The sequence below is a fragment of the Rattus rattus genome, chromosome 2, assembly GCF_011064425.1.
Source record: "Rattus rattus isolate New Zealand chromosome 2, Rrattus_CSIRO_v1, whole genome shotgun sequence".
NCBI classification, from domain to species: domain Eukaryota; kingdom Metazoa; phylum Chordata; class Mammalia; order Rodentia; family Muridae; genus Rattus; species Rattus rattus.
The window spans coordinates 171,084,051-171,094,799 of record NC_046155.1 but is presented as its reverse complement, the minus strand read 5'-3'; the positions used below and the strand labels follow the sequence as shown (position 1 = coordinate 171,094,799).

The 10,749-nt window shown below is 54.0% G+C and overlaps 1 protein-coding gene across 1 annotated transcript in view; it reads right to left on the bottom strand.

The window, feature by feature from the left end:
- Nucleotides 1-240: 240 nt before the first annotated feature.
- The window catches only part of Ppp1r37 (protein phosphatase 1 regulatory subunit 37), a 32,422-nt gene continuing 21,913 nt past the window's right edge, over nucleotides 241-10,749 (bottom strand). The window contains exons 2-13 of the mRNA XM_032894281.1: nucleotides 6,825-6,922; nucleotides 5,243-5,288; nucleotides 5,030-5,130; nucleotides 4,519-4,638; nucleotides 4,146-4,296; nucleotides 3,906-4,061; nucleotides 3,529-3,641; nucleotides 2,343-2,484; nucleotides 2,072-2,238; nucleotides 1,228-1,969; nucleotides 918-1,004; nucleotides 241-834 (exon numbers count right to left, since the gene is read on the bottom strand). Of these exons, the coding sequence (XP_032750172.1) occupies nucleotides 922-1,004; nucleotides 1,228-1,969; nucleotides 2,072-2,238; nucleotides 2,343-2,484; nucleotides 3,529-3,641; nucleotides 3,906-4,061; nucleotides 4,146-4,296; nucleotides 4,519-4,638; nucleotides 5,030-5,130; nucleotides 5,243-5,288; nucleotides 6,825-6,922 (1,919 nt within the window). The 3' untranslated portion in view covers nucleotides 241-834; nucleotides 918-921. The remainder of the gene's footprint in view (nucleotides 835-917; nucleotides 1,005-1,227; nucleotides 1,970-2,071; nucleotides 2,239-2,342; nucleotides 2,485-3,528; nucleotides 3,642-3,905; nucleotides 4,062-4,145; nucleotides 4,297-4,518; nucleotides 4,639-5,029; nucleotides 5,131-5,242; nucleotides 5,289-6,824; nucleotides 6,923-10,749) is intronic.

The window sequence follows — 10,749 nt, the reverse complement described above, 5'->3', positions numbered from 1 at the left end:
AGAGGACAGGCTGGAGCTGCTGTCTCAGCCCGGGATAGCCTTCCCCCTGCACCTCGGTGCAGCAGCTGTAGTATGCTCCTGAGGTGTGGGTTCACAGAGAGGGGGACGCAGGGTGTGTCCGACCTTCTGGGTTTCTTTTGGAGATCACTGGCACCAAACCAACAGGGGTGTTGTGCCCATTCATCCTCTCTCCCTCCCACGCCTTAAGTACCTGGGCCCAGCAGGAAACAGAGGCAGAAGGTGAACCCAGCTCCATTTATTAGAAAAGGTGTGAGAGCTGCTCCAACAGGAGTGGCCCAGCCCAACCCACCCTCACCGTCCACCCACCCGCTGCCCACTGCTGTAGTGCCTGCCAGGGCGCAGCCTCAGCAGCCCGGGTAGCAGGGCCCAGAGCCACACTGCTGCGTGCCCAGCTCCCTGATAGATTTTATTGCACTTTAGAGAAAAAAGCTCTGTTCCTTCTCCATTGCCCCACCCCACAGGGGCTGGCAAACTCTACCACCACGCTCACCAGCTAGGTCCTGAGGGGTGAGGCTGGTCACTGGGCCCTCCAGGACCAGGGCAGCCTTGTGGCTGGCCTCCTTGAGCCTGGAGAGCTCCTTGCATCCTCTTTCCCTCCTGTCCACCCCTGCCCCAATCTGGGGAGCGGCAGACAGGCAAACACATAAATACGTGCTTAAGTCCAGAAGCCGCTCCCACCCTGTGCCCCTGTGGCTGTAGTGCTCTTGTGGCGAGGCCTGGGGAGCTCCGCCTGGTTTCCTGGGGACTAGGCAGGGAGTCAGCAGGTCCTTGGGGATGGCTTCGGCTCGTCACAGACTGTCCGGAACAGAAGAACTAGGGGACAGAGGTGGAGGACAGACAGTGAGAAGAGGGTTCTCAGCTCTTCGTGCCTCACCCTCACATCCGCATCTACTTACAGTGTCACAGTGTGTCCCGCGGGGCCTCCTGACTGGCCTCTAGAAGCAGTTCTTCCAGCTTGCTGACACCCTGGGAGCGGTGCAGTGCTGTAGGCAGTAGGTGGCAGCTCCTTAGAAGTAGGTGGGGACATGGCCTTGTCCCTCCAGACCACACAGTCCCCACCCCAGTGGGAAATCTAGGGCCCAAAGTGGGAAGCTAAGACCAACTCCTTTTCCTGATCCCTTTATGGACCAATCCGCAGAGCAGAATCTGAAGCCACCTACAGGTAGGTGCTCCCTTGGTAGCTCATCCCCGTCTCTCACTCCTTACCGTGCTCCAGGCTGCAGCTGCTACCCTTAGCCTCCAGCCCTGGGGGTGCTTCTGGGGCTAGCGCGAGGGCAAACTCAGGCTTCAGGCCATTGGGCAGTGGCTGCCCTGCCTGAGATGGCTCCGGCTGGGGCTGAGCCTCGGATGACTCTGGGTCCTGGGTGTCCATGGTCTGAGATGGTGGAGAGGCAGGCGGGGAGGGAGGAGAGGGTGGAGGAGAAGAGACAGAGGTGGGAGGAACAGGGGGCTCTGGCCTCTCAGGTGGACTCTCTACCCGGGTCACCACAAATACCTTGTGACCTCGGCCTGGGCTGGAGACAGAAATACGCTGCTCAGTGGGGGAGGAGGGGCTCCCTGGGGGGCTCTTGTCACCAGGGCCTAGGGAGTCCGTGGAGGGTAGGAGGGCAGGGCAGGGGGCCGAGGAACTCTGGTCAGTGCCCCCCTCGTCCCTCTGCTGGTCTGATTGGTCCTCCTCCTCTTCCTCCTGCTCCTCCCTGTCAGAGTCTGAGTCTGAGTCTGAGTCAGGGCCAGGCCCAGGGCTAGGGGTCCCATTCTGAGCCCCCATGGCTGGCAGATCCCCAGACTCTTCTAGGGGCTGGGGTGCGGTGATGGTGATCTCAGGCATGGAGGCTGACGGCTGCAGCTGCTGCTTCTCCTCACGTTCTCGCACCAGCACAAAGTTGCGTTTGCAGCCATTCTGGATCTCAGCCAGTAGCGCCTTCTGTGTCTCGATGAAGCTCTTCACCTGTGGGACCCAGCCTGGCTAGGGCTCTGTGTGGCTTCTACCCACTTCCCCTCCCATCTGCCCCTGCCCATGACAGCACTGGTACACAGCAGGCACCCTCACCGGCTCCTTCTTGGGCTCTCGGTCCAGGTCCAGGCGAAGCAGGGAGTGGTTCACCTTGAGGGCCAAGGACAGCGCCATGAGCCCGCCTGTCTTGATCTCGTTCTCCCGGAGGTCCAGTCTCAGGAGGCGGGGGCTCTCGGCGATGAACTCTGCCACGGCCACCGCGCCTGGGAGGGGGACCGCAGGGGCTGGCCAAGGGCCCCATGCCTGGCCACTGGCCGGCCGCCCTGCTGAGCCCCGCTGGCCCCAGCGCGCCTGGCCCGCATCCTACCCTCGCATGTGAGCTTGGTTGAGGCAAGGCCGAGGCGCAGCACACTGCGGTTGCTGATGAGCCCGTTCTTGAGATTTCGGACACCCTCATTCCCAATGGGGTTGTGGCCCAGGTTCAGTGTCTCCAGACTCTGTGTGTGTGGCTGGAAGGCACAGGGTAGGGGAGGAAGAGAGCCATGGGTGGAGGAAAGGCCAGAAAGGTATGTCAGGAAAGGAGCTGGAAAAAGGAGCCAAGGCACACTTCCTCCTTCCTCTTGCCTGGCTTCTCAGCACAATCCTACCACAGACCTGGGAAACGAACTCCTCTCCTCCTATGCCCAGTCTACCCCAAAGCCCACACCCTCACCCAGCCTGTCTCTTGATGGCTTTCAGGACCCTGAAGACAGCCTCCTTGTGGAAGGGGACCTGCCAGGGCAGTAACACACAAGTGCCCCCCGCGCCCTCCAGAGTGTTTGTATCTGCTGGAATTACTTTTATGTGTTATGTGATGATAAAAAGACTAAAAACTGGGACTGGAGAGATGGCTCAAGCAGTTAAGAGCACCAGCTGAGTTCAATTCCCAGCAACCACATGGTGGCTCACGACCATCTGTAATGGGATCCAATGCCCTCTTCTGGTGTGTCTGAAGACAGTGACAGTGTACTTATATAAATAAAATAAATAAAAATTTTAAAAAAAGACTAAAAACTTACTACTTTCATAAATATTAACTTTTTAAGCCAACATATCCAGTTTGTGCAAAAGCACTGTCCTACATAGTCTGTTACCAAAACACAATGACAGAATGGCCCAGACAGGCAGTGGCGGCACAGGCCTTTAATCCCAGCACTTGGGAGGCAGAGGCAGGTGGATGGCTGGTTTGAGATAAGCCTGGTCTAGACAGCAGGTCCAGGACATTCAGGGCTACATAAAGAAACCTAATCTTGAAAAACCCCAAAAAGAAAAAGCACGAAAGAACAGGGCGCACGGCTGGTGAGATGGCCTGAGAATCTAAGTTTGAAACCTGAAATATTTATACATGGCGGAAAGAGAAAACGGTCTCTTGCAAGCTGTCCTCTGACCTACATAACACACACACACACACACACACACACACACACACACAAATATGTAATAAAAGATTTAAAACTTAAACATGCATTGGGGCCATTCAGGACGAGGCCAGTGAACGAGGCCCCTAGACTCACCAGCGCCATGCCCAAGAAGGCCATGCCTGTGTGTGTGAGCTGGTTGTTCCACAGCACCAGGGTCACCAGCCCCTTCCTCTGCTCCTTGAGACCCTCGCAGATGTAGGCCAGACCTGGGGGAGGCAGGTGGTCAGTGCCTGTCTGTCCCTGATGGCACCTCTGCTCGTGCTGCAGATCCAGAGGCTTGGGCCTGACTGGCTACTCTCTCCCGTGGAGGCTCCTGTCAGAGCTCTCACTGCCAGCACACTCTGCCGTCTGTAGCCCCGGAGGACAGTACCGGGAGAGCTCACGCTTGTACTTGGCATCTCTACCTTGGCACAGGGCTGGGCACACAAGGGGCTGGGTAACAGCATGGACAGGAGCAGGAGGCCACGCACCTGAGTCCAGCACGTGGTTGTTCCGCAGGTCCAGGATTTGCAGGGAGCAGTTGAACTTGAGCAAGTTGCCCAGCTGGGCCGAGTCCTGCAGGCCATTGAGCTTGTTGTCCGCCAAGTACAGTTCTTGTAGGTTCATGTTCATCTTCAGAGCTGTGGCTGGGAGTGGGTGGGTGGGAGTGACTGGCCAGCTCATGTGCTGGGTCACCTGTCCAGCAGCAGGCCTCACAGGCACAGACTTACCCAGCAGCATGAGGGGCCGCCCGGACAGGCTGGCATTTTCTAGGTGCAGCACTGCCAGGCTGCTGCGGATGCGTAGGGCGCGAGCCACAAAGGGTGCCGAGTGGTCCAGCAGGGGTGTGTTGCGGGCATCTAGGTATTGTAGGCAACTCGTCTGGTGAGGACAAGGCAGGGGTAGGTCATTCAGTAGCCCCAGCTGGGTTCCTCCCTGTCCCAGCCTTGCAGTGTGGAGTAAGTCAAGGCTGGGACAGGGCCACTTGCCAAGGCCATGCTAGGGAGGGGAAGGGCGGTGGATTACCCTGTAGGAGGACAGGAGAGGATGGGCCCGGGGCAGGTACTTCCTCACATTTTTCCTACCAGCCTGTGAGGTACCCACCTTGCGCATCATGTGGGCAGCAGCCTGCCAGCCTCGAGTGCCAATGTGCTTGTTGAAAGAGATGTTGAGGTGGGTGGCCGACTCGTAGTATTCAATCATGTCAAAGAGGGCTGAGGCTCCCTGGAGGCAGGCACATGTGGGCTTGGCCTCAGGTCAGGTGGCCAAGGCAAACACAAGGGCTGTGCCACAGGAGGGGTGCCGGGCAGGCAGCAGCCTCAGGATGACAGGTATGCTCTGTATGACCCGGGAGGGTGGAGCTCTTCTCCAAGCTACACTCAAGAACACAGCCTTCAGAGGTTGTGATTTCCAGATACCCATCAGCCCCCTTAGTGTGATAGCCAGAATAGCTCTTGGTGGCCACTCTCACTCCTCACCCTGCTCCCCAAGCCTCACCTTCAGGGTCTCAGGCCCACCCTTGTCATATTAGATACCTGCTTCTGGTCTCCAAGAGGCCCTGCCCTTGCCCTCTCCCCACCCAAGCCTCAAGAGGCAAAGGAGCATGGATACTCACATCTTCATCCAAGTTGGTTTGCTCCAGGTCCACGACCTTGAACTGCAGCCTCTTAAAGACCTCCTCCAGAGCCTCACAGGTCTTGTAGTCAAGCTTCTCCCCTGGGAAGGGGCAGGAATCTTTGTGTGGACAGTCCACACCACTAGCACCCATCTGTCTCCTACAGGAACCACCGAGCCCTTGGTTACCCCTGCTGTCCGTGGGGACACATACCCTTTAGGTCCAGGCAGTTGATGCGTTGCTCAAGGTCCGTGAACTCCTAAGAAAGCAGGATGGAGCTGGTCAAGGCAGGTAAGACACCCCGGAAGTGGGGTGGCCTGATAGTGGGGGAGCCAAGGCTCAATGGGCTCTGCATGCCCTGCAGTGAGATGGCATCTGGGATGGGATTGGGCAGGGTAGGTGGATGAAGGCCTAGAGACAATCAGGACTGGCTGTGAGCCCCTAGGACATGAGAAAAATCTGCCTGCAGCCAGGCAGCCACAGACCCGTCACTCCAGCTGATGACATGAGGTCAAGGGCATCCACCATGTCCAGAGGAAGACTGGCCCAAAGGACTGAGATGGGCAGACTGACAGCCACCCGTGGTACTCAGCAAAGGATGCAAAGGCACCAGCTTGGGTGTTTTCCCAGACCTCCCTGTAGGGTCCACCTAACCCACACACCAGGTCCCTCTCTGGGCTTCACTGTCACCCAAGGGTCAAGCGCCATAACGAAGCCCCAGGACACAGAGGCTCGGGCTGGCTTGACAACATACATGTCTGGTTAGGGGCAGGTCTATTCGGCCCTCATACTTGCCTCACATGCCACACTGAGTGGCTCTTTCCCTGGAAATGGCAAGGCCACACTTTGCCAACTCCACAAAATACACATAGCCCAGGAACTCAGTGACGGCCATGTCCCAGGCACCGAAAGGGCCCCAGTGGAGGTAGGGCAAGGGCTGACCATGGAAAGCAGGGAGGCAATGGGCAGAGTGCGCCTGCGTTCACACTAGCTGGGACAGCGCTTGGTGCCTGCACTCCTGAGCAGGCAGCCCCACCTCTACAAGTCTTTCCACAGGCTGAGCACAGGGCTCTTGGGACGTGCAGGAGAAATGAGAATCGATTTGCTTTCCATGGCTCTATCTAAACCTTCTTTTCATATCACTGTGCTCATGTGGAAGACATAGTCCTCCATTGGTAGCCAGCGTGTGGTTCCGGCTAGTCAAACTCAGGCTGTCACGCTGGACACAGGCACCTCTGCCTCTCAGCCTCTGGCCAGCCTGTTTTTGATTTTGGAGACAGAGTCTCATATAACTGAGGCCGGCCTCCAAACTCATTCTGTAGCTGAGAAGGACTTTGAGCTCCATCCTCCTGCTTCTACCCTCTAAGTGCTGGGCTGACTGACAGGCAGTGCAGCTTGTTTTAACTTCCTAAGCAGCAGGGAGTATACGCCACTTTTGAATCCAGACTTAGGTTTCTGCCATTTTGTTCTTGTTTGTTGAATCAGGCCTCAGAGCCCAGGCTAATGCTTGACTTAAAATTCTCACACCTGAGGAATGAATTTTGAAGTTTAGACTTAATTGACAAGATTAAGTAAGGTGTTTCTTTGAGGACAGAATTTCTCTAGGGCTGAAAGACTTGGTAATATCATTTTTGTAATTCTGGCCTGTTGCTAATGTTGCAGCTGAACTAGGGGTTTCTGCAGCTGTCCTTACACAGGCCCTGGGGGCGGCAGGCTGGGCAGGTTCCAGGGCAGAGCTATGTGTATGCACGCAAGCACACACGCATGTGCGCACGAGTGCCCGCAGACCGCATACCTGCAGCTGCCTGAGGAGCTTGGGGATCTGTCTGCAGTTCAGCTTCTGGCAGGCCTGCCTGTAGGCACTGATCACCTCATCCACCGTCACGTTCTGGGCTGTGGGCAAAGAGCAGGCTCAGAATCCACGGCCCTCCGCTTGCTGCCTCACTGAGCCCTCCGTCCCTTCCTCCTGACAGCACCGTGACAGCACTCCCGGTTGTAGACATCACTCAGGAAGCTGGCACAGCCCTCTACAAGTCATTGGGGCTCTCAGGCAGCCACTGAAACATACACAACTCAGAAGACTTTTGATTACAAGTTCCCTCCCTTACTACATGGGTAGCCCCAGCTGAGCAGGCCACCACCAGGTCCCCAGCAATGCCAGCCTTAGGGCAGGCATTTGGCCAGCAGGTGCTCTGGTTTCATTTTTGTTACAAAAGTACCATGGAGGAGGGTGTGGCTTCAACTACAGGTTACATGCAGTCCCTCACTGCAGCAAAGCCACATAGGCGAGAGCTTGAGACAAACCAGTCACACCACACACCACATCAGCAGCCAGGGGCAGAGAGAGGCCGCTGTACCTATGCTGCCAGCCAGCTCTCTCCTCCCTCACACAGATCAAGGCGCAGTCCATAGCCATGTTGTCCTTGCACCAAATGGACCTTCCATCCTACCTCAAGTGATAACCAAGAAAACCCCCACTGTAACCACAGCCCGACTTGATCCAGGCAATCCCTCATTAAAACTCCTCATTCATTCAACTTAACCGCCATGCTGGTTAGCTCCACATTAAGCCCAGTGACCTGAGTTGGATCCCTGAACCCAGAGTGAAAGGAGAGAGCCACCTTGACCAAACCATCTCTAATTCCACATATGCCCGGAAAAGGTGCCACCCCTCAATTTTTTTTTTTTATTCATTTATTATATATAAATACACTGTAGCTGTCTTCAGATGCACCAGAAGAGGGCATCGGATCTCTTTACAGATGGTTGTGAGCCACCATGTGGTTGCTGGGAATTGAACTCAGGACCTCTGGAAGAGCAGTCGGGTGCTCTTAACCACTGAGCCATCTCTCTAGCCCGGTGCCACCCCTCAAAACAACATACATAATGTAATTTTAAATTTAAGTTTTGTTTGTTTGAAACAGAGTCTCATTTTGTAGCTCTGGCTGTCCTGGAACTCTCTCTCTCTGTAGACCAGGCTGGCCTTAAACTCAGAGATTTGCAGGCCTCTGCCTCCCCAGTGCCAGGATTAAATGTCTTACTAGAAATGGCTGACCATCTTGCCTCAGCCTCTATTACATACGTAGGTATCACTGCATTCTGCTCACTTGAATTTGAAGGATGAATGCACTTCGATCCCAGGAAAAGACAAAGCTCACAGAGGTCAAGAATCTTGCCTTAGGGCACACAGCTGACACACAATACAGCTAGGATTTGAACTCCTCTCTCAGTTCCTCTCTTGAAATTCAGGTTACGGCCAACCATACTGCTCAGTCCACAGTGCCACAAACTGAGAATAAAGGAGAAAACAGGCCTGCGAGCGCCCCCACAGGATGAGCAGTGGCTGTTACATTCATGACGGAACAAAGATGGAGCAGAGTAGCCCATGGCCCATGCCCCTAAGGCTCTCAGGCAGCCCTGTGTGTGTGGCAGCTTAACCCGCACTCTTCTGTCTACTCAGATTTGCTTCTTCCAGACTTTTTAGAAAAATAAGTTTAAGCCAGGCATTGCAGTTACCTGGGAAGCAGAAGGGTCAAAAGTTTAAAGTCAACTTGAAGTCAGAGTGAATACAAGGCCAGCTTAGGCAATTTAGTGAGACCCTGTCTCAAATTACAGTAAAAAATAAATAATAAATAAATAGTATGTGGTTCACTGAAAGAGCCTCTGTCTAGAATCCCCCGGCGAGGGGCTGGGGGTGTGGCTCAATAGTAAAAAGCTCATAAAACGGTCTAGTTTCTGTTTCCAAAACTCCATAAACCCACAAAACAACCAAAGTATGAATTTTATTACATCACAAACATACTTGAAGATTTTGGGTGCTCACAACTATCTTGAAAACAATTATAGCCACTTCCACTGAGTTATTCAGGTGACCATAAAGAGACGAAACATCAATAGCAGGTAACAATCTTAAAAGAAGGCTAGCTTATTATAACTGGCACCTTTTCTATTCTGCCTTTAAAGATCACTCTGAGGAGTCCCAGAGTTTACAGACGGCACCAGTGAAACTGGTTCAATCAAAGACCATAGGTCCAGGCCAGCGACATTAGGTATGGTGAAGCTGGGCCTGGGCTAATATAGGCTGCTTTGTCAACATTGGTAATTCTCAGTCTTGTAGCATCAACAAGAAGCTGACAAGAGCAAAGCCTGGTGCGGGGACACAGGCATATATAGGTAGGTACTCAGGGGCCTGGGGCAGGAGCAGCTCAAGGCTAGCTTTAGCTACAAAATAAGCTAAAGGGTAGCCAGGGCAACTCAGTGAGACCCTGTCTCAAGAAAAATTAAGGAGCACTGGGGGATACAGCTCCTAGTGCCATACTGAAGATGCTAATAATACATGGCTGCCAGGATGGCTCTCTTTTGGCTGTTCTTCCAGAGAAGGGGGTCCAATTTCCACCACCCACAGGGTGTGTGTCTGTAGCTTCAGTCCCAGGGGATCCGATGCTCTCTTCTGGCCTCTATGAGCACCAAATAGGCAGGTGATAGACAGACATGCAGGCAGTAACAGCCATACATATACAAAATAAGAATGACAGCTACATTGTGTCAATTTCCCAACTTCTAAGTGGTGACAGACACAGTAGACACAAGAGTAGGGCTCAAAGCTAGCAGTCCCCGGTGTACAGGTCTTGACGGCCCTGGCCTACCATAGCTGGTTTCGCAGCTCCTAGAATCATCCATGTGACCTAGGGCATCGCCAGTGGGGTTAGAGGAGAAACTTGGAAGTGGACACATTAATCATCATGCACCAGTATTTATTTAAAGGTAAGGAAAACAGAGGTAGGGTCTGGATCAGTGGTCAAGAGCCCTTGCTATCCTTGCAAAAGACCCGTGTTTGGTTCCCACCACCTACAACTGACAGCCAAAACTGTCTGCAACTCCAGCTCCACAGCATCCGACATCCTGTTCTGGCCTCCCAGGGAACCTACACAAATATGGCGCACATGTATTCACTCAGGCACATACATGTAAAATAAATCAATCGGGTGGTTACAGGTCTTTAATTCCAGCACCTGGGGGTGGGGGTTTGGTGAGGGTGGGGATCTCCGAGTTGGGAGGTCAGCCTGGTTTACAGAGCCAGTTCTAGGATAGCCAGGGCTACACAGAGAAACCCTATCTCAAAACAACAACAAAACAATAAAACAGACAAAGAAACCAACAAATACATCTTAGGGGGAAAGATGACTGGGGCTGTAACTTGGCATAGTGTTTGTTGTGAGGAGATCCTCTGCGTAATGGAACAGGAGAGGCACACAGTGATTTAAACAGCCAGTCTGTGGAGGCGCAGTGCAGGCAGGCGTGCAGTGCAGGGGCCCTGCGGGGCACACCTCAGGAGTGTCCACTCAGCCCAAGCTCAGGAGGCATACAGCTGGAGAGTGAGTGCAACTCTCTCACTTGTGGTTTTGTTTGTTTTTTCCTTATACCATAGGCGCTCCTTAGAAAGCCCAGGTAGGCCCTCGACTCATGACCCTTGTGCCCTGGCCTCTCGAGCATTGGGATTCCTCGCATGGCTAAGGACTTTCCATGGGTGACTTCATTTAGCCAAGTCTGGGACAGATCCCGGAGATAGGCACACATCCATCTTAGACAAGGAAGCCTTGCCACAGGGCCAGGCATCTGCCCAGACACAGAGCCAGAAGAAGCAAGGCTAGGAAACAAGAAGCCAGCTCTGTCTTCTCACCACCTCAGCAATGGAGTTAGGTGGGTGGAAATATGGACCG